Source organism: Budorcas taxicolor, chromosome 7 (assembly GCF_023091745.1).
Source record: "Budorcas taxicolor isolate Tak-1 chromosome 7, Takin1.1, whole genome shotgun sequence".
NCBI lineage: Eukaryota > Metazoa > Chordata > Mammalia > Artiodactyla > Bovidae > Budorcas > Budorcas taxicolor.
This window is the reverse complement of record NC_068916.1, coordinates 26,450,595-26,472,426: the sequence shown is the minus strand read 5'-3', so window position 1 is coordinate 26,472,426 and position 21,832 is coordinate 26,450,595. Positions and strand designations below refer to the sequence as shown.

General features: G+C 39.9%; 1 protein-coding gene across 1 annotated transcript in view; it reads left to right on the top strand.

Moving 5' to 3' along the window:
- The first annotated feature begins 1,877 nt into the window (after positions 1-1,877).
- The window catches only part of PRRC1 (proline rich coiled-coil 1), a 43,643-nt gene continuing 23,688 nt past the window's right edge, over positions 1,878-21,832 (top strand). The window contains exons 1-6 of the mRNA XM_052643987.1: positions 1,878-1,980; positions 11,838-11,958; positions 13,137-13,526; positions 16,001-16,161; positions 18,991-19,093; positions 21,272-21,435. Of these exons, the coding sequence (XP_052499947.1) occupies positions 11,856-11,958; positions 13,137-13,526; positions 16,001-16,161; positions 18,991-19,093; positions 21,272-21,435 (921 nt within the window). The 5' untranslated portion in view covers positions 1,878-1,980; positions 11,838-11,855. The remainder of the gene's footprint in view (positions 1,981-11,837; positions 11,959-13,136; positions 13,527-16,000; positions 16,162-18,990; positions 19,094-21,271; positions 21,436-21,832) is intronic.

Here is a 21,832-nt window from a genome sequence, read left to right as displayed (position 1 = left end):
GACGCTTTGAGACCCCACAGACTGTAGGCTGCCAGGCTACTCTGTGCTCTAAGGCAGCATCACCTCATTGTGATCATTCTGTTTTTGTCTTGGCACCACCACCCCCTTCACAGCTCTCAAACAGCAAACAGAGTATGACTTACAATGGAAGTCAAATCTTATCTGTCCTCTGCTCAAAACCTTCCACTTGCTTCTCATTTCTCTCCAGATATAACCCAAAGGCCTTAAACTACAAGGCTGGCTACCATCTGGCCCTGCTATCTCTCTGACCTCATTTCTAACCACCGTCTTAGTCCCAATTTCCTTCTTGTTCTGCAGACATGCCAGGCACCCTCCCTCAAAGCCTTTGGGTGTTCTTCCCTCTGTTCAAAGAATCACAGGGCTGCTTCCCTGTGATCTCAACTAAAATCATACCTACTCAGAGACACCTCACACTTCTGGCCCATCCAAGGTGGCCTCCCCCAGTTATTGTGAAGATCACATCACCCCATTGACTTTCCTCAAAGTGCCCATCACAAACAGCACTCACTTTATTTTTCTGCTCATAGCCTGCCTCTCCCTTGAGAAGATCTGCCTCTCCCTCAGTGTAAGGATCTTGTCTGTCTTGTTCATTGCTACATTTCTAGTACTGATGCTCAGAACATTGCAGACACTAATAAATATTTGTTGATTGAATGGAGAAACCAGCAGTTCTTACAGTTATTAAGGGTGTTGACCAAAAAGGATGGGAGATGGTAACTCTTTTCAGCACCACCCCAAACAGCAGTCTATGGGGAGTAACCCAGACAGCCACCTACACACATTCTCAGGGGACAAGGTAAGAGTCACTACCTCAGGGACCAATCCATTGGAGCTGCAAATCATTTTGTGTGAAGTTGGGCACAGTTAAACAGTATTAACTCTTTAGTGAGGTATTTTAAAATGCTTTTAGCTGTCAAGTCTGAGAAATACATTAATGCTAATTCTACAGATGTGTTCCTGAAAGAATTTGGAAATACGGTAAACAACAGTTATTCATGTATTTAACACTCAGCAGTTTTAAAAGTGCTTTTGTGTGTTTTATTTTTATTCTCTTACCTGCTTGATTAGAGATGGCAAGTATTCTTATCTTACAAATAGAAATATGGAGACTCAAGGAGAATAAGCGATCTGTATAAGGTAACATGACAGCACAAGCAACTAGGGCCATCGGGACTCAAACCAGGACTTCTGATAGCAAATCTTTATATTCCTCCATTGCACTGTATTGATTGATTTATTTAGGGTACATTATTGAGCACCGACTTTCAGGACCTGTTTTAAGTGCAGCACATAAGGTTAAGAAAGTAGATAATTTTCGATTTTCCATTAAAAATATGTGTAATATATGAACTTGGGGAAAATCAGTATAGTATCTGCCACCCTGCTCTCTCTCTTTCCTGAGGCAACCGCTCTTATCTGGAAATCTTTGAAAGTACATAGGATACTTCTGTTTGGGGAGCGAAGTTGCCTGGAGGCGGCATGCCCTTGGGTTGGGGGGAGGTAATCACCTTCCCTGGGGGCGGCCATGGCGCAGAGTAAGTGAGCTACACCCAATAACAAGGGTTCTATTCTCGCATGCTGAGGTTGCGTAGTGGAAAGGAGGGCAGTCGTGTTTCTGGAGCGGGCAGCGCCCGGCCTGGTGGCACGAAGATCTTTGGACCCAGGTGCTCCAGCAGGTTTAACTGGCGGCTTCTGGGCCGGGCTCTGGGGGGCGGGGCTCTGGGGGAGCGGGGCGGGGTGTGGGGCGGGGAGTGGGCGGGACTCAGCGCGGGGCGGGGCGGCGCGCCGGGGACGTGGCAGCCTCAGGGACGGGCGCCTCCGGTGGCCATCTTGGAGGCGGGCGCGCGCGCTGCAGGGTTTTACTTGCGTCTTGCTCGTCTTCTCACAGCCGTAGTCTTACACTCAGCCTGTCTAGCCTCCACTTTTCACTGCCACGCAGACACTATCTCGAACCTGCAGGTAAGCGTTAGTCCGGCAGCAGTGCGGGTGCATGTGGGTGGCGGGATGGGGCTCAGGCGCCCAAACCAGCGCCCAGAGGCGCCTTGCCTGAGAGGTGGGCGGGCCGGCGGGGCCGGGAGGCGAGGGTCGCTCGAGAGCTCCTCAGTGGTACAGCCCAGGCTCCCGCTGTTGGAGCGTCCAGGCTTCAGCCCACCGGTAGGCTTCATGAAGCAAGCATTCCCGCTTTGGATTTTGCGGAGAGGGGGGCCCGGGGGTCTTGGCCGGTTCTAGGGTCCAGTCCCCGGAGCCACACCGGCGCCCCGGGCTGTTTGGCTCCACCTTCTACCGCGCTGGCCAGAGGGGAGAGACCGGAGGCAGGCGACCTTGGCCCGGCCCAGCCCGCCTGGAGACGTGGCAGAGCCTGGGGGGAGGCCGCTCCCGCCTAGGAGACTCCCGGGTCAACAAATGGGGGTGGGCACTAAAAAGTAGCTTCTGTAACAGTGGGTTCCCCCATAGATGCCCAGCGCCGCTCTGGAGGGCTTTGGCACTCTGCTGTCTCTTTGTTCATTTCTGGGGCCTGCTTCGAACAAATTTGCGGGATAGCCTGTGTCCTAGATTGGCAGAATTTGTCCAGTTTAAGAGAGTGTCGTTGGAAGTAGTTCTTGAGAGACAGCCTGTATGTTTCTGCGAACATGACACATTTTGACATTCCAGTCTTTTTCCTTTACAGCCGCTATTTGGTCAGTGAACATTTATAGAAGTTATTTTTGGGATCAGAACTGGGAATGCAGAGACACAACTCAGACCTTCCTGCAGCAGTGCTGGCTAAAGGGTAGTAGAGAGCATCTTTTGAACCGGTAGTACATCAACAGTAGTAATAATTTTTAATAAGATTTTATCAGAGGTTCATTATTCCATCTCTTGCATCTTTATAAGTAGCCACCTACTTTTAAGAGAGAATCCAAGGCACAAGCAAATTGGAAGAGCAGAGTGCATCCAGAAACGAACCCAGTTTTCTAACCCATTTCCATCACTTTTTCTTCAATGCTGATACATTAATATATTTTTTGTGTTGAGACTAAGCATTAGAACCTCTCCCAATTCTGACATTTCCCTGTTACTTTTATCACAGTAACTTTTCTTTTGTAGATGCTATTATATTCCCTGCTGGCTCAGCGGTTAAGAATCCTCATACGGTGCAGAAGACTTGGGTTCGACCCTTGGGTGGGCAAGATCCCCTGGAGGAGGAAATGGCTAGCCACTCCAGTATTCTGGCCTGCAGAATTCCGTGGACAGAGGAGTCTGGTAGGCTACAGTCCAAGGGTCACAAAGAGTCAGACACGATTGAGCACATTGTTTATGAAACCAGGATTTACCCAATATTGTCATTAAGCTAGTTCTCAAACAGTCTAGCTTTTAAAGACATAAAGAGATTGACCAGTATTCCATTTTATGGGTTGTATCCATTGTACAAGTTTGTTTGCAAGTGCAGTCAGTAATGTTTATCTTTAAATTTGACTCCCACTAATCACTTTGAGGATTGGTAGTATTTGTAGTAGGAAGATGAATAACCAGTGGAAAAATGAGATGAAAAGAAATAGCTTTGTTAGGGAGTGATAAAGTCCCCAGAAGGTGGTTCTGTCCCATATTATCTATCTTTGATCTGTTGTTAACTCACTGAGTCCTGTCTAATTCTTTTCAATCCCATGGACTGCAGCCTGCCAGGCTTCCTGTCCTTCACTGTCTCCCAGAGCTTACTCAAACCTATGTCCATTGAGTCAGTAATGCCATCCAACCATCTCATCCTCTGTGCTCACCCCTTTCTCCTCCTGCCTTCAATCTTTCCTAGCCTCAGGGTCTTTTCCAGTGAGCCATCTGTTTGCATCAGGTGGCCAAAGTATTGGAGCTTTAGCTTCAGCATCAGTCTTTCCAGTGGATATTCAGAGTTGACTTCCTTTAGGATTGACTGTTTGGATCTCCTTGCTGTCCAAGGGACTCTCAAGAGTCTTCTGTGGTACCATGGTTCAAAAGCATCAATTCTTCAGCATTCAGCCTTCTTTATGGTCCATCTCTCACATCTGTACATGACTACTGGAAAAATCATAGCTTTGACTATCGGACTTTTGTTGGCAAAGTGATGTCTCTGTTTTTTAATACACTGTCTAGGTTTTCTTCCAAGGAGCAAATGTCTTTTAATTTCATGGCTGCAGTCACTATGCCACAGTGATTTTGGAGTTGAAGAAAATAAAATTTGCCACTGTTTTCACCTTTCCCCCATCTATTTGCCATGAAGTGGTGGGACCAGATGCTATGATCTTAGTTTTTTGAATGTTGAGTTTTAAGCCAGCATTTTCACTCTCCTCTTTCACCCTCATCAAGAGTCTCTTTAGTTCCTTTTCACTTTCTGCCTTTAGGGTGGTCTCATCTATACATCTGAGGTTGTTGATATTTCTCTCAGCAATCTTCAGTTCCAAATTCTTCTTCATCCAGCCTGGCCTTTCACATGAGGTACTCTGCTTATAAGTTTAATAAACAGGGTGACAGTATACAGCCTTGACGTACTCCTTTCCCAATTTTGAACCAGTCCATTGTTCCATATCCTCTTCTAACTGTTGCTTCTTGACCTATATACAGATTTTTAAGGAGGCAGGTACGGTAGTCTGATATTTCTATCTCTAAGAATTTTCCACAGTTTATTGTGATCCACATAGTCAAAGGCTTTAACATAGTCAATGAAGCAGAAGTAGATGTTGTTGAATGAAACGATTTTGCCTGTCTGGATATCTGCTTTCTACTTCCTGCCCGTAGATCGTTCATCTACACTCACAGCAAAACTTTTAAAAGTGTTGTACGTATTTGCTTTACTTCCTACCTCAGTCCAGTTGAAACTGGCTTCTATCCTCACTCCATTTTGGAAACAGCTCTCACTAAGTTTTAACTACAGTTTGGCAAATCTATTGACTTTTTCATATATCATCCTGTTTGGCTTCTGTGCAGCATTTGATACCGTTGCCTTGAAACACTCTGCTCTGGTTTTTGGACACTGCTGCCTTTTGGTTTCTTTCCTGTTTTTGTGGTCTCTCATTCTTCTCTGCAGGTGTTTTTTTCCCCTCTTCGGCTATTCTTCAAGGATTCGTTGAGCCGTCTTCCTTTTTTCACTTAGTCTTCTCAGATTATCTCTTTTCAGCACATGACTTTAGAGACTATCAGTGAACTGACGAAGCCCACATTTATGTGGTTTCTGAGCTGCAAACCAAGTCAGCTGTACTTGGTTGTTGCAAGGAGTTTGCACTTAGCATGTCCAATATTAAATACTGTGTAATCCCTTCTTTCCCAAAACATCAGACACACACTTCGACCTCCTCCAGCGTTCCTTATCTTATAGAACGGCACCACCATCTGTCCAGGTGTACAGGTCACGCCTCTCTCTTTTCTGGACCGCATATCCAGTCTATTGCTGGCTCTTACCACTTAAACACCTCCTGAGTCTATCCACTCTTCTCCGTCTCCACTGTCATCACTTTAGGCTAAACCAAAGTTTTTCAGCCTTGGCATTATTGGTGTTCAGGGCCAGAAAGTTCCTGTGGTGACTGTCCTGTGCGTTGTAGAGTTTTTAGCTGTATCCCCAGCTTTTACCTACTAGATGCTCCCCTAATACTCTCTAGTGGGTTTTTGTTTTTTTTTTACTATTTATTTATTTGGCTACACTGGGTCTTAGCTGTGGCATGCAAGATTGTTCTTTTCAGTGAATGGGTTTCTCTGGTTGTAACTTGTGGGCTCAGCAGTTGGAGCGTGCACGCTTGGTTGCCCTGCAGCACGTGGGGATCTTAGTTCTCCAACCAGGGTTCGAACCCATGACCCCTGCGCAGGAAGGCAAATTCTTAACCACTGGACCACAAAAATGTCTTCAGTTCAGTTCAGTTGCCCAGTTGTGTCCGACTCTTTGCGACCCCATGAATTGCAGCACACCAAGCCTCCCTGTCTATCACCAACTCCCGGAGTTCACTCAAAATCATGTCCATCGAGTCAGTGATGCCATCCAGCCATCTCATCCTCTGTCGTCCCCTTCTTCTGCCCCTAAGCCCTCCCAACATCAGAGTCTTTTCCAGTGAGTCAGCTCTTCGCATGAGGTGGCCAAAGTACTGGAGTTTCAGCTTTAGCATCATTCCTTCCAAAGAAATCCCAGGGTTGATCTCCTTCAGAATGGACTGGTTGGATCTCCTTGCAGTCCAAGGGACTCTCAAGAGTCTTCTCCAACACTGCAGTTCAAAAGCATCAATACTTCGGCACTCAGCCTTCTTCACAGTCCAACTTCTCACATCCATACATGACTACTGGAAAAACCATAGCCTTGACTAGACGGACCTTAGTCGGCACAGTAATGTCTCTGCTTTTGAATATGCTATCTAGGTTAGTCATAACTTTTCTTCCAAGGAGTAAGCGTCTTTTAATTTCACGATTGCAATCACCATCTGCAGTGATTTTGGAGCCCCCCAAAATAAAGTCTGACACTGTTTCCACTGTTTCCCCATCTATTTCCCATGAAGTGGTGGGACCAGTTGCCATGATCTTCATTTTCTGAATGTTGAGCTTTAAGCCAACTTTTTCACTCTCCTCTTTCACTTTCATCAAGAGGCTTTTTAGTTCCTCTTCACTTTCTGCCATAAGGGTGGTATCATCTGCATCTGAGGTTATTGATATTTCTCCTGGCAATTTTGATTCCAGCTTGTGCTTCTTCCAGCTTCAGACACTGCCAGATGACCCCAGAGGGGCAAATCACCCTTCTCCACTCCCTGTTGAGAATCACTAGTCTAGAATGTTATTTGAAATACTTGTGTATCCTTAAGGGTCTCCCTGCGTCTGTTCTGCATAGATGCCCTATGGCACGGTCTGCATTCTTTGGTCAGAGGAATGTTTTCAAAACACAAATATGAATTGCCTGAAGCAGCCTAAATGTCCTTCAGCAAATAAATGGATAATCAAACTGGTACATCTATAAAATGGAATAGTTTTCAGCAATGAAAAAGAACCAACCACCGATCCATCCAACAGCTTGGATGGATCTTGAGAGCACTCTTTTGCATGAAAAAAGCCAATTTCAGAAGGCTATATGCAGTGTGGTTTTATTTTTGTAACATTCATGAAATGAGAAAATAGAGAACAGTTGTTTGTCAGGGTGTATGGCAGATGAGAGGGTGTAACCAAGGAATAGCATGTGGGAGTTTGTTCGGGGAGATGAAACAGTTCTGTGTCCTGATTGTGGTGGTGGCTCCGTGAGTCAGTGCATATGATGAAATGTCATAGAACTGCATACAGACTCACACATGTAAACAAACAGGTGAAATCCAAAGAAGGTTTATACTTCCAGTTACTCATATTGTGCCAGAGTTAATTTCCTAGACTTTATGGTTGAACCCTAGTTATGTAGGATGCTGTCATCGGAAGGAGCTGGGTTAGGGTACTGATGAACTCTGCTCTACATTGGCATCTTTTTGTGAGCCTAAAATTCCTTCAAAGAAGTTAAAAGGCAAATACATCATCCCTAGTTTGAGTGCCCCCACAATGACTTTCTGTTCTTAGAAGATTCCACTCTTTAACATGGCTTGTAAATCTCAATACAGTCTGGGCTCCCATCTAGGTCCCCGATCCTCATTCCTGTTCCTTTCTTACTTTCTATACAGTCACTTTTCCTGGCATGTACCCTCCTTGTCTTCTTTCCCTTTCCTAATTAAATCCTGATCATCCCTTTCTGACCCCAAGTCAAAATCATTTTCTAACAAACAGAATTGTTGTTATCCTCAGAGCACATCATTCAGGCTGCAGTTCAGTGTATGTTGGTGTTATTGATTGTCTCCTGGGCTGGACTATTAAGTGTCATGTTTGTTTTTGCTTACACTCTTATTTCCAGAGGCACCAGTGTAGTGCTTGGCAAGTGGTTGACCTTTGCAGAATATTTGTAAAATGAATAAAAACTTTAAAAATGTATTTGATGTATTTAGAAGTTCTGATTTTATACTTCAAGCAGGCTTGAAAGTTTTGTAATTTTTAAGGACATTTTCTAACATTTTGTAATCCATTTTTGTCTGTTAGGAAAAATGCTTGTGGCACTTTTGCTAAAACCTGCCTTTTCTAAAAGCTGAGACCTAATCATTTAGCCATTATGTTGTTGTTTAGTTGCTAAGTCATGTCTGACTCTTGCAACCCCGTAGACTAGCCTGCCAGGCTCTCCTGTCCATGGGATTTCTTAGGCAAGAATATTGGAGTGGTTTGCCATTTCCTTCTCTAGGAGATCTTCCTGACCCAGAGATCAAACCCGTTTCTCTTGGCTTGGCAGGTGGGTTAACCATTATGGGGGTACGTTTTAGAATGTAAACAAATAAAAACTGGGACTAGGGAAGAATACTGGATGGGTTGCCTTTTCCTTCTCTAGGGGATCTTCCCAACCCACATATGGGGTTCGAACCCACATCTTCTGCATCGGCACGTAGGTTCTTTTCTCTGAGCCACCTGGGAAGTGGAGTAGCCTGTTAACAGGAGTAGCCCATGTACACTGCTTAGTGAGGAGGGAGGAAGTGTTTCAAAAATACTTTACATAATTTATTTTTGAAGTAATAGTGACTGGAATCTAGATATAAATCTAACATGCATTTCTGTGGCTGAAATTAAATTAGTAATTTACTGTTTGAAATATATTGGGTAATTACATAGCTAACATAAAATTATTTCTCAATTATGAAGTAGGTATATGACAATGTCTCAGATTGTTTGCACATTAAATAGTCTCACAGACTACTTTTTTAGAAATTTTGACAAATCCTTCACCTGGAAATAAGTAGCATTGTATACAGTAAAAACGGACATCTATCTGTTGGTTATTTATTTGCATTTGAGCTATGTAATTTTTATTTTATTTTATTGGCATATAGTTGCTTTACAATGTTGTGTTAGTTTCTGCTGGACAACAGAGTGGATCAGCTACATGAATACATATATCCCCTCCCCCTTAAACCTCCTTCCCACCCCACCACCCCGGTCCCTCCCTGTAGGTCATCACAGAGCCCGGAGCTGAGCTCCCTGTTACACTGTTTCACACTTCCCCTCCCTGTCTGTCCTACACGTGGTGGCGTGTATAGTCAGTCCTGCTCTGCCGCTTATCTCCCCCTTGCCCTCTCCCCACCCCACCACCATGCCCACATGTCTCTTCTCTGTGTCTTCACCCCTGTTCCTACCCTGCAAACAGACTCGTCTGTACCATCTTTCTAGATTTCATGCATATGTGTTAATACAGAATATTTTTCTCTTTCTAACTTACTTTACTCTGTATGACAGACTTGGGTCTATCCCTGACCCAGTCTTGTTCCTTTTTATGACTGAGTAATGTTCCATTGTGTATACATACCCCTACATCTTCTTTATCTATTCATCTGTTGATGGCCATCTAGGCTGCTTCCTTGTCCTGGGTGTTGTAAATGGTGCTGCAGTGAGCATTGAGGTGCGTGTGTATTTTGAATTATGGTTTTCTCAGAGTATGTGCTCAAATGGTGGGATTGCTGGATCATACGTTAGTTCTATTTTTAGTTTTCTAAGGAACCTCTACACTGTTCTCCTAGTAGCTGTATCAGTTCACAGTCTCACAGTGTACGAAGGTTCCCTTTTCCCCACACCCTCTCCAGCATTTATTGTTGGTAGATTTTTGATGATGGCCGTTCTAATCAGTGTGAGGTAATATTTCATTGTAGTTTTGATTTGCATTTCTCTAGTAATAAATGATGTTGAACACTCATTTGTATGTCTTCTTTGAAGAAGTGACTAGGTCTTCCATCCATTTTTTGATTGGGCTGTTAATTTTTTTGATCTACATGATTTGCTTGTATATTTTGGAGATTAATCCCTTGTCAGTTGTTTCATTTGCAAATACTTTCTCCCATTCTAAGGAATGGCTTCTTGTTTATGGTTTCCTTTGCTTTGTAAAAGCTTTTTAAGTTTTATTAGGACCCATTTGTTTATTTCTGTTTTTATTTTTGTTACTCTAGGAGGTGGGTCAGAAAGGATCCAGCTGTATTTTATGTCAGAGTGTTTTCTGTTTTCCTCTTAAGAATTTTATAATGTCTAGACTTGCATTTAGATTTTTAATCTATTTTGAGTTTATTTTTGTGATGTTGTTAGGAAATGTTCTAATTTCATTTTTACATGTAGCTGTCCAGTTTTCCCAGCACCTCTCATTGAAGAGGCTGTTTTTTCTCCATTGTATCGTCTTGCCTCTTTGTCAAAGATTAGGTGCCCATTGGTGCCTCAGGTTATCTCTAGACATTGAACTGTATTTCTGTTTTTGTGCCAGTACTGTATTGTCTTGATTAGTGCAGCTTTGTAGTACAGTCTGAAATCAGGGAGCCTGATTACTCTAGCTCTTTCTGTCTCAAGATTGCTTTGGCTGTTCGGAGTCTTCTGTGTTTTCATACAAATTGTAAAAATTTTTTCTTCTAGTTTTGTGAAAAATGGCATTGGTAATTTAAGAGGGATTGCACTGAATCCGTAGATTGCTTTGGATAATGCGGTCATTTTCAGAATATTGATTATTCAGACGAAGAACTTAGTATAGCTCTGCGTGTTTGTGTCGTCTTTGATTTCTTTCATCGGGGTCTTATAGTTTTCTGCATACAGGTCTTCTGTCTCTGCAGGTGGATTTATTCCTAGTTATTTTATTCTTTTTGTTACAGTGGTAAATGGGATTGTTTCCTTAATTTCTCTTTCTGATCTTTCATTGTTAGTGAGTGGAAATGCAGGAGATTTCTGTGTATTGATTTTGTACCCTGCAACTTTATTGGTTAGCTCTAGTAGTTTCCTGGTGGCATATTTAGGATTTTCTATGTACAGTACCATGCCATCCACAGTGAGCTTTATTTCCTCTTTTCCAGTTTGTATTCCTTTTATTTCTTTTTCTTTTCTGATTTCTGTGGCTAGGATATCTAGAACTAGCTATGTTGAATACTATTGGCCGCAGTGGGCACCCTTGTCTTGTTCTAGAGGAGACGCTTTCAGTTTTCACTACTGAGAAGTGTTTGCTCTGGATTTGTCATATATGGCATTTACTGTGTTAAGGTAGGTTTGCTCTGTGCCCGTTTTCTGAAGCGTTTTTGTAATAAACAGGTGTTGGAATTTGTTGGAAGCTTTTTCTACATCTATTGAGATTTTCCTATGATTCACCCCTTCGTTTGTTAATATTGTGTGTCACATGGATTGATTTGCATATATTGAAGAATTCTTCCATCCCTGGGATTAAACCCCACTCGATCATGGTGTGTGATCCTTTTAATGTGTGGTTGGATTCTGTTTGCAAGTATTCTGCTGAGGATTTTCGTGTCCATGTTCATCAGTGATGTTGGCCCGTGATTTTCCTTTTTATGTGATGTCTTTGGTTTTGGTATCAGTCATGGTGGCCTCATAGAATGAGTTTGGCAGTTTTCCTCCCTCTACAATTTTTTTTTTTTTTTTTGAAGAGTTTGAGAAGGATAGGTGTTAGCTCTTCTCTAAATGCTTTATTCGCTAACTATACAAGCTAAAGCTGAAACTCCAGTACTTTGGCCACCTCATGCGAAGAGTTGACTCATTTGAAAAGACTCTGATGCTGGGAGGGATTGGGGGCAGGAGGAGAAGGGGACAACCAAGGATGAGATGGCTGGATGGCATCACGGACTCGATGGACGTGAGTCTGAGTGAACTCCGGGAATTGGTGATGGACAGGGAGGCCTGGTGTGCTATGATTCATGGGGTCGCAAAGAGTCGGACACGACTGAGCGACTGAACTGAACTGATAACAAGGTTTAAAAGTATACTTTTTATTACTGTGTAATCTTTATTACATTTTAATATTTTTACAGTTTTACTGAAATTGAAAAATGATGGAAGAAAGTGGAATAGAGACAACGCCACCTGGGACCCCTCCACCGAATCCCGGGGGCCTGGCTTCTGCTGCACTGTCCTCCTCCCCGGCTCCTTTAGGTACGTGCAGTTGTCTAGCATCAGTGGGTTTTGAGGAGAGTCAGGGTACTGTCATCTTTTCTCAGAGTCATTTAACAAAAGCCTAGAGACATACCTCAGAGATACTGTGAGTTCAGTTCCAGACCACTGCAATAAAGCAAGTCACGTGGATTTTTTTATTTCCTCGTGCATATAGAAATTACGATTGCACTATACTGTAGTCTGTTAAGTGTGTAATAGATTATGTCTATGTCTAAAAAAAAACAATGTACCCACTTCAATTAAATACTTTGCTAAAGCATTGCTTTAAAATGCTGACTATCATCTGGGCCTTCAGCGAGTTGCAGTCTTTTTGCAGTGCCAGAGATCAGTGATCATGCATCACCATAACAAATACAATAATAATGTAAAGTTTGAAATAGCTTGAGAGGTACCAGAATGTCACACAGAGACATGAAGAACAAATGCTGCCGGGTAAAACGGCACTGATAGACTTGCTTGACATAAGGGTTGCCACAAACCTTCAATTAGTAAAATGAAGCAAAATAAATTGAGGTGTGCCTATATATTAAAACTTTTGTAATCTTTGCCAGGATGAAGGTAAATAGCCTTTTTAATTTAAGCCCAAAGGCAGAAAACATCTTTGTTTGCTTTAATTTTTATTTTTTGTTTTCATATTAACTAGAAATCATCTTTGTTATGACAGAAATATCCTAAAAAGCACGTTAGCTTTGTCTAATGTTCTGTGACTTCGTGGAGATTAACCTTCTGACCAAAGTTTTTGAGCCCTAAATTGTGAGGTTTTATGCTCGTATTAGCAGAGATGGAAAGCAGGTCTATTTTATTAAAAGCACAACAAAACAAACGGAAACACAAAGATCTGCAATACCATAACCTAGTTTTATATACCTGCTGTTTTTACTGATGGGAATTGAAAGTCATTTGCACTCAGTCATACTCATGTATTTTAAATTATGTATGTATGTATTTATTTATTTTTAATTAATTAATTTTTTTTTAAATTTTAAAATCTTTAATTCTTACATGTGTTCCCAAACATGAACCCCCCTCCCACCAAGATAACTCTTGGGAATAGGATCTGTTAAATTTAAAAATTTTCCAAGATGATAATGAGATACTTTGAAAACTAAGTGAAAAGCATGTCACTGAAGCGTGATTTTTCCTCCCCTCTTTCCTAGCCGCAGCCAGCACCTTCTCTTCTCCAAGCGGGTCCTCTGTGCAGAGCCTGCCGCCACAGGTGTTCTCCACCCCCCAGCCGTCCCTGCCTCCTGTGCAGCCTGCGGCACCCTTGCCCTTTGTGCCATCTTCACCGGTTCCTTCTGTTCCTCCACTCGTTACCTCTCTGCCACCTCCTGTTTCTCCACCGACTGGTGCTGCCTTCAGTCATCCTCCTTTATCCCACTTCCCGCCTTCCACCTCTGCCCCAAACACTCTCTTATCTGCACCCCCTTCGGGTCCTCCCACTTCGGGATTCTCTGTTGGCTCAGCTTACGACATTACGAGGGGACATGCAGGAAGAGCTCCACAGACACCCCTGATGCCGTCGTTTTCTGCACCTCCAGTGACAGGTATTCTCTCATTGACACTTTGAAACAGGTGGCTATATATAGGGAATGTTTTATCTGTTTTGTTTTTTTAAACAGCTTTATCGAGGTGTAATTCCCATACAATTCACTTTCACATGTACCGTTTGATAGTATTTACTATATTTACCAAGTTGTGCAGCCATCACCACAGTCAATTTTAGAAGCTTTTAATCACCCCTAAAGAAACTGCATACCTGTTAGCAGTCACTCCATACTTCTCCCAATCCTCATGGTTCTCAGAACCACTAATCTACTTCCTGTCTCTGTAGATCTGCTTGTTTTGGACATTTCATGTAAATGGACTTGTATTAATATGTAGTCTTTTGTGACAGGCCACTTTCACTTAGTGTGATGTTTTCAAGATTCATCCATGTTGTAACAGGTGTCAGAGCATTCTTCCTTTCTAGGACTGAATTATATTCCATTCTGTGGATATACCATGTTTTATTTATTCATCAGTTGATAAACTGTTGGGTTGTTTCCACTTTTTGGCTATGGTGAGTACTGATTTTATGAACCTTGGTGTGCAAGTTTTAAGTGGAAATGTTTTCGTTTCTCTTGAGTATGTACCTAGGTTCAGAATTGCTGAGGTTTTTTTTTTTTTTTTTCCTGAAGGGCTTCATTTTTATTTTTTTTCTAAATGAAGTAAAGTTGCTTTATAACATTGTGTTAGTTTCAGGTATACAGCATAGTTACTCAGTCATACATATATCTATATCTATTCTTTTTCAGATTCTTTTCCATTATAGGTTATTACAAGATATTGAGTAGAGTTCCCTGTGCTATACAGTAGGTCCTTGTTATTTATCTGTTATACATATATATAGCAATGTTTTTCTGTTAATCCCAAACTCCTAATTTATCCCCTCCTCTTCGCCTTTGATAACCATCAATTAAAAAAATTTTTTTTGGTATGTCTGTGAGTTTGTGTTGTGAATAAGTTCATTTGCATCATGTTTTTAAATTCCACATGTAAGTAAGAATATTTGTCTTTGTCTAATTTACTTCACTTAGTATGATAATTTCTAGGCCCATCCATGTTGCTGCAAATGGCATCAGCTCATTCTTTCTTTATGGCTGAGTAATATCCTGTTGTGTATACATACACCACATCTATTGAATCACCTGTTGATAGACATTCAGGCTGCTTCCATGTCTTGGCTCCTGTAAATAGTGCTGCTGTTGGGGTGCATGTCAGAATTGCTGAATTTAGTACAGCTGTCAGACTATTGTCCAAAGCAGCTGCACCATTCATTTTACTTTCTTAGCAGCAGTAAAGGGGGGTTCTTGTTACTCTGCATGAATGTTTTATTCCCTTTTCCTTGATTTTCAGAGCTTCCTATTTTCATTTAAAGTATTGAAAGAAAACTGATATTACTTAATATATGATTTTTATATGATATAAAACTTAGAACACGGTCAGTATGTGAAAGCAAAAGTTGCTCAGTCATGTCTGACTCTGTGACCCCATGGACTATACAGTCCATGGAATTCTCCAGGGCAGAATACTGAAGTGGGTAGCCTTTCCCTTCTCCAGGGGAATCTTCCCAGCGCAGGGATCCAACCCAGGTCTCCTGCATTGCAGGCAGATTCTTTACCAGCTGAGCCACGAAGGAAGGGAAATGTAAGACAAAATTACAAAATTTTGTCCTAACATTTTGTGCGGTTATAGAGAAACACCAACGTGAAGTCTGAGTATAGCTTTACTTAAAAATTATCAGGACTCAACGATCCAGGGAGTAGTTTTATTTAGCCATGTAAAAGATCAAAATCAAGTAAGTGTATGTACTGTAAGTTGGTGGTATTGGACTATTTTATTTTCTAGGTCAAGAACATCTACTTTTTTTTGGCTTCCCTGGAATGGTTGTTGGAAATCAGTATTAAAACTATATCCTGTCATATTCTTCCTATTGTTTCTCTAATTTTAGGAAAAGAAACACCTTTGTTGTAATTCTTTTTTTTAATCCAGTTTGGATTATCTACTTTAACAAAAATTTTTGCAGAGTGCAGGTATGACACCCATGTTTATGTATATGTGGATTTTCTTTTTGAGTTAAAATATTGTATATGGATATGTTTACTAATTTTTATTTGCATTTTGTATGATGAGCTTGAGTGCTTAAATCAGCTATTTTTATGCTTTAAGGAGAATCAGGCTATAGCTGTTTGCGTCCATGTGCTACACTGGGCAAACATGAAGTATTTTTGGGTATTTTTTTTGTCCATTTTCAGGGCACTAGATAATAAGCCTAAGAAGAGGGAAAGAAATTTCTTTTTTGGAGTTTGTATAATTTAGGTGATTCTTTGAATTCATATCTCAGTGTTGAAATGCCTGAGTATATAGTAACATGATTAAAGCTGTTTTGAAGTATTCATTTCGTATATTGTATCATCTTTTTTATAGGAGATATTTTATGGAATAAATTACATATGTTAACATTTTTGCCGTTAACTAGGTATTTTGCCAACTCCTATTACTCAGCAAGCTGGTTTGACATCTGTGGCACAGGGAACTGGAACCACATCAGCCATCACTTTCCCAGAGGAGCAGGAAGACCCTAGAATTGGTAGAAGTCAGGATGAAGCTTCAGCTGGTGGACTCTGGGGTTTTATTAAGGTAAGGGGTATTTACTTTAAAAACCGTGTGTAAGTTTTTAATTATAAAACTTAAGAGAATTTTGAAAATAAAAAAGAATAGTATAAGGAAAAATCATTGTAAAATATCTTTTTAGTCTTATTACATTTCTGGGCTTCTCTGATAGCTCAGTTGGTAAAGAATCTGCCTGCCATGCAGGAGACCCCGGTTTGATTCCTTGGTCCAGAAGATCCGCTAGAGAAGGGATAGGCTACTCACTCCAGTATTCTTAGGCTTCCCTTGTGGCTCAGCTGGTAAAGATTCCACCTGCCATGCGGGAGACCTGGGTTCAATCCCTGGGGTTGGGAAGATCACCTGGAGAAGGGAAAGGCTACCCACTCCCAATGTTTTGGCCTGGAGAATTCCATGGACTGTATAGTCCATGGGGTTGCAAAGAGTCGAACATGACTGAGTGCCTTTCACTTTCACTGTACTTTTCCTATAGTTCCTCTTAGTCTTCTGGATGTGCATCTCTAGGTAGATACATCTCTAATTAAAAGCAGAGTGGAGTAGTGACATGTGGACACAGTTTTGTCTTTCGTTTATCTTTACTTAGCGATCATGAACATTTTCCCAGCCATAACATATTCTTCAGTATACTTTGCCCAACATGTTTTTCATTGATTTCCCATGTTGTATTTCCCTAACCCATTGTTGGCATTTTCTAGTTGTAATTCTTATTAATAAAATTACGATGAGCCTCTTGTATGCAAATCTTTGTGTACCTTTGCTTTATCAGAGTTAATTCCTAGTAAGTATCAGTGTGAACATTTTAAAAACTACAGATATATATTGCTCTCCAGGTAAATTATACCAGAACACCCCGCTGTAAGATCTTTCACTTGTGAGAAGTGATTATTAATTGAAATATAGTATTTTCTAATTTGATAGGCAAAGAAAATAATACCTTGTTTAAATTTACATTACTTTGTTACTGAATTTGAGTTTTTTTTAAACTGTGATTTTTGACCATTTGTATTTTTCTTTTGTGAAGTCTGTATTCGTATTCTTTGCCCAGTTTTGAATTGGGATTACTTTCTTTGGTGACTTCATAAGAACTCTTAATATTTTATTTTATGCTGTCATACATTGCCATATTCTCCATTTTTATCTTACATTTCAACTTTATTATGCTTTATTGACAAAATCTTCTAAATTTTTGGGAGTCATTTCTGGGAGTTTTTTTTAAATGATCAAAATGACCTTTACCTACTACATTGTGATAATTGTTTATGATTTCTTTTAATTTTCTTACGGCAGTATTTTTTTTTACCATACCATTTGATATAGCTGATACTCTGTCTACCTCCATAACATATTAAACTTACTTTTTTTCCAACCGCTTAATCGAGTATTCTACAATTATATCCCAGTGATTTGATGTCACCTTCAGCTTAGTTACTAAATTGTGTGATAACGTCAGTTAGTGGGCTCTGTATTTTATTCCCTGCTCTGCCTGTCCTTGCAGCAGTACCACACTGTTTTAATAATTGTAACTGTTTGTTACACTAATATTTATTGAGAGCCTACTCTGTGCTGAGGTGGGGATCGGAATATCTGTTGAGTCAGATAGAAAGGTAAGTTTGCAGTCTTTGCATTCCTAAAGAGATCAGCACTTGGTTGTATAAGTTTTCTGTTTTTTCCTTCAAAATTTTTCTCTACTGGTATTTTCCATTTATTTTTCTTAACCACTTTCTTAAATGATTCCAAAGTCACTTTGTCAAGTTCTCTTCAGTATTCTGAGGGTTTGGTTGCAATTTGATTATATGTTAAACATATTTTTTAATTGTTAGGTAGTTAAACTGATTTACAGCATTTGAGCTTTATGTATTAGGTGGCATTTTTTTCTAAGCTTGCTTCTTTTTATCACTTTGTGCTTTTTAAAAGTTTTCTTTATGCAGGAACTATCACTTCTTCTTGTTAAGAGCCTGTGTTAGCATGTCAATTACCAGTTGTAATAGTTCAGCTGTACAGATTTTGTAAATAACTCTTCTAATATTCAGCACAAGATGGGTTGACAGTCTTAAATATCAATGTTATGAAGTCATTTTTAGTTTTGAGTCACCTTAGTGTAATAGTAGGCTGAGACAGATGGAATCATGGCCTGTTAGCCAGATGCCATCTCAGGAGGCGTTGCTTCCTCTAAGTCTCTTGGACTGTGGGAGAAGCATACATGGAAGGAGCTCCTCAGACCTGGTTCTTTCTGTCTAATAGTGTGGTTTTAAGAATTCAGAGGGCTAGGTCTGACTTTTTTAAAAGTGAGAGTTTGGGAACAAAACAAGTAGGAAGTAGGAAAAAAGAAAACTTTCATAGAATATAAAGTATTAAATATTAAAGTAATAAGTAGTTTTTCTGGGAAGTAGAGAGAAATTGTTTTTACTATTAGGGAACAAAATATGAGTCTTTGGAGAAACACTTGATTACAGTCTTTATTGGGGACCCTAATGGACAAGTTTTGCCTAGTCTTTTAAATAGATAACTAATAAAGAAGTGAAGTAAAAATATATGTATATACATAGAAATGAAATTAACATATATGCATACACATATGCATATATACAATAAACATACTTTCCAGGTCAGTGCTGCTTGAAATGGGGTCTGTAGGTTGCTGTCAATCCACAATGAGATAAAGAGAAGTTGAGAGGAAGCGTTTGAAATTTCATAGCAATTTGACTTTGCCATAGCCTTATTTTTCTTACACTTTAGAGAAGCATAGGTCTGCAGTGCATTGGAAACTTAAAATTTTTTTCACCATCACAGTGATATTTGCTTAGAATTAGTATTCACATGTGAATTTGTTCTGTGCAGGGTGTGGCTGGGAACCCTATGGTGAAATCCGTGCTTGATAAAACAAAACATTCAGTAGAAAGCATGATTACAACGCTGGACCCTGGCATGGCTCCGTATATCAGTATGTACTTAAACTAGAGCGCCATCTGCCATGTAAAGTATGTGCTCATGTCAGCCACCGAGTGCAATCCTACAGGTCTTGTAATCAGTGGCAATCCTATGTTCTTATGTTGATTGTTAGTCTTGGTGCTTTTAATTCATGTTTTCCTTAGTCATTGTTAAAATTTTTGAAAACGTCACAGCACGAACTTTGCAGGAGTAAAAATTATTTGAATTATTGGTATACTTGCTGATTTAAATTATAAATATGGTTAGTGTTGCTTTATATGAATTTTACTATCACTGTTGACATTTGAAGTGTTGCTTTGTTCATATTTGGCTTTTGACATTTCTCCAATTATCTATTTTAATTACATGTGTTTATGTGTAACTCAGGAATAAAATTTTTAGAGGCTGTTAGTCTGTTTACTAATAATATCTTATTACTGGGTTTGCTAGGAAAGCTATTTTAATTTTAACCACCTTGGAACCCTCATTACTAAGAATTCTCCAGATGGTTAATATACATGTCCAGTAAGTGAAATAACAATCTCTCAGCAGGATTTATGACCAATTATTAGTAAATCTATTGAAGATAATAATTAGTGGCCAAAGCTATGCACCAGGTGCTTGAACAGAGATTTTCAGTAGCAATAAAAAGTTAATAACTTTCTCAAGTCTTGAGTCTCTTGATAATTGACTGTCTAGTAAATGTCAAAAGATAAGACCTACTACTGGTAAGTACCATTTATGATCTGCCAGATACTAATTCTCATAAGAGATCTGCAAGCTAGGTGTTATTTTCCCCAAGTTTTAGATGAGGAACTTGTGTTCAGAGAAATTTATTATTATTCTCTGTCATACAACTTGGTGGAGCTAACAGCCACTTTGCTTCCCTTTAAGCAGAAAATTGAATCAAATAATTAATTCAGTTGAATTGGTCTCTGTGTTTCTAATTGTCACTATTTAGAATTGGACCCTACCATGTATATTGATTTTATACATTCATAGTAATCAAGTTTGATATAATTTGTAGTATATATATTCTTTTTACAGGATCTTATTTTTAATGAGAAGAAGAGAATTAGTATTTTTGGAGCTCTTGTTGTTTGAATGGGTATTGTGTTAGACCCATTACCTATTTGAAACATTTACCTTATTAATCCTTAGAGCAAGCTCTGTGAGGTGGCAGGAATTTTTCTATAAGGAAACAAGCTCCGTGACTTCCCCAAGGTAATGGAGCTAGTAAATGATAAAACTGGGACTCAAACCCAAGACTTTCCTCAGGCTAGTACTCTGCATGACATCTAGAAAAAGGAAAAAAAAAAAGAGAAAGATACAAAATGAAATTTCTATTATTAGCAGATAAAAAGCAGTAAGACTTGAGTGTGAAAAAGCTACTGACAACAAAAACTAGACCATTTGGATCTAACAAAACTCTAGCGGAACTTAACCATATTTTTATACAAATATTTTAGAAATCAGTATAACAATTTCAAATGTATCAAGAAAGCATAGGAACTATTAGAAATGGATTTTAACACAGTTTAAGTTTCTACATTTTTTTTGATGAGCTGTCTTTATAATCATTAAAAGTGACATGAGTCATCACAAGCTGAACAGCTTTTTGAGCTGAAGCCTAATGGAACAGTACTTTGCTTGGGTCAAGAGCTATGTCCCACATGGAGGGGAAAAAAAGACATTCTTTTTCTTTCCTATATAACCCATTGCTTTTAGGTTTCGATGACTTAAGAAATTCCAATGAAGATGGGATCTGTGGAACATTATTTCAATCAGGAAAAAGTTCATAATAAAAAGCTCAGATATTTGGAAAATACTTTCAACTGCTCCAGAAGACAGTTACTAAGGAACAGCATAGTGTTGTTTCAAGAGCAAATGTTTCACAGCTTTTTTGAGAAATTTCAGAACAAGATGTTAGATGACAGGGTGAAGCGTGTGTGCTTACCTCACATGGTAGAGTCAAAATGTACAGGCCTAGGGTTGAGTCCTGATATCACTGCTAAGTAGCTGTGTTACCTTGGGCAAGACCTTGTTGGCCTCAGTTTCCTCAGCCAATTAAAAGGTTAATCTATATCTTGTGTCGTTGTGCCAGGTTGGTACTAATGATGTCATAAAATGTTAGTGCATGTAGTAAGTATGAGAATTTCATTAATTTGAATTTTTCTTCTGGTCTTTTTAGAATCTGGAGGTGAACTGGATATTGTAGTGACCTCGAATAAAGAAGTAAAAGTTGCTGCTGTCCGAGACGCCTTCCAAGAGGTCTTTGGCCTAGCTGTGGTTATAGGGGAAGCTGGACAGTCCAACATTGCCCCACAACCAGTGGGCTATGCAGCAGGATTAAAAGTGAGTAATAGAACATCTTTTTAGGATATAGAAACTGCTGGTTTATTTTTTCATAACTTTGATGATAATTTGATGTTCTCTGTGGAGCTGTTGGGTTTTTACATGCTGAAATACTGATTTGGATTTTAATTGGACAACTCTCTAGTGTTACGACGATACAGTGGAATTTTAAAGAAACCTAAAAATATGTTCTGATTATTGGGAGCAGGGTTTTAAATTTACCTGGCGAGTCCCCCTTTTCTCTTGTATTTGGTAAAGGGACTCAGCCACTCACTGAAAAATCTTTCTTAGCTTGCTTACTTTGAGTCTTCTCTTTCCTTGTCCTTTTAACTAATTTACCTTAGAGACCCAACTACCTGGCAAGTTATAGGCACAATACCTGTGTATTTGCCAGGAT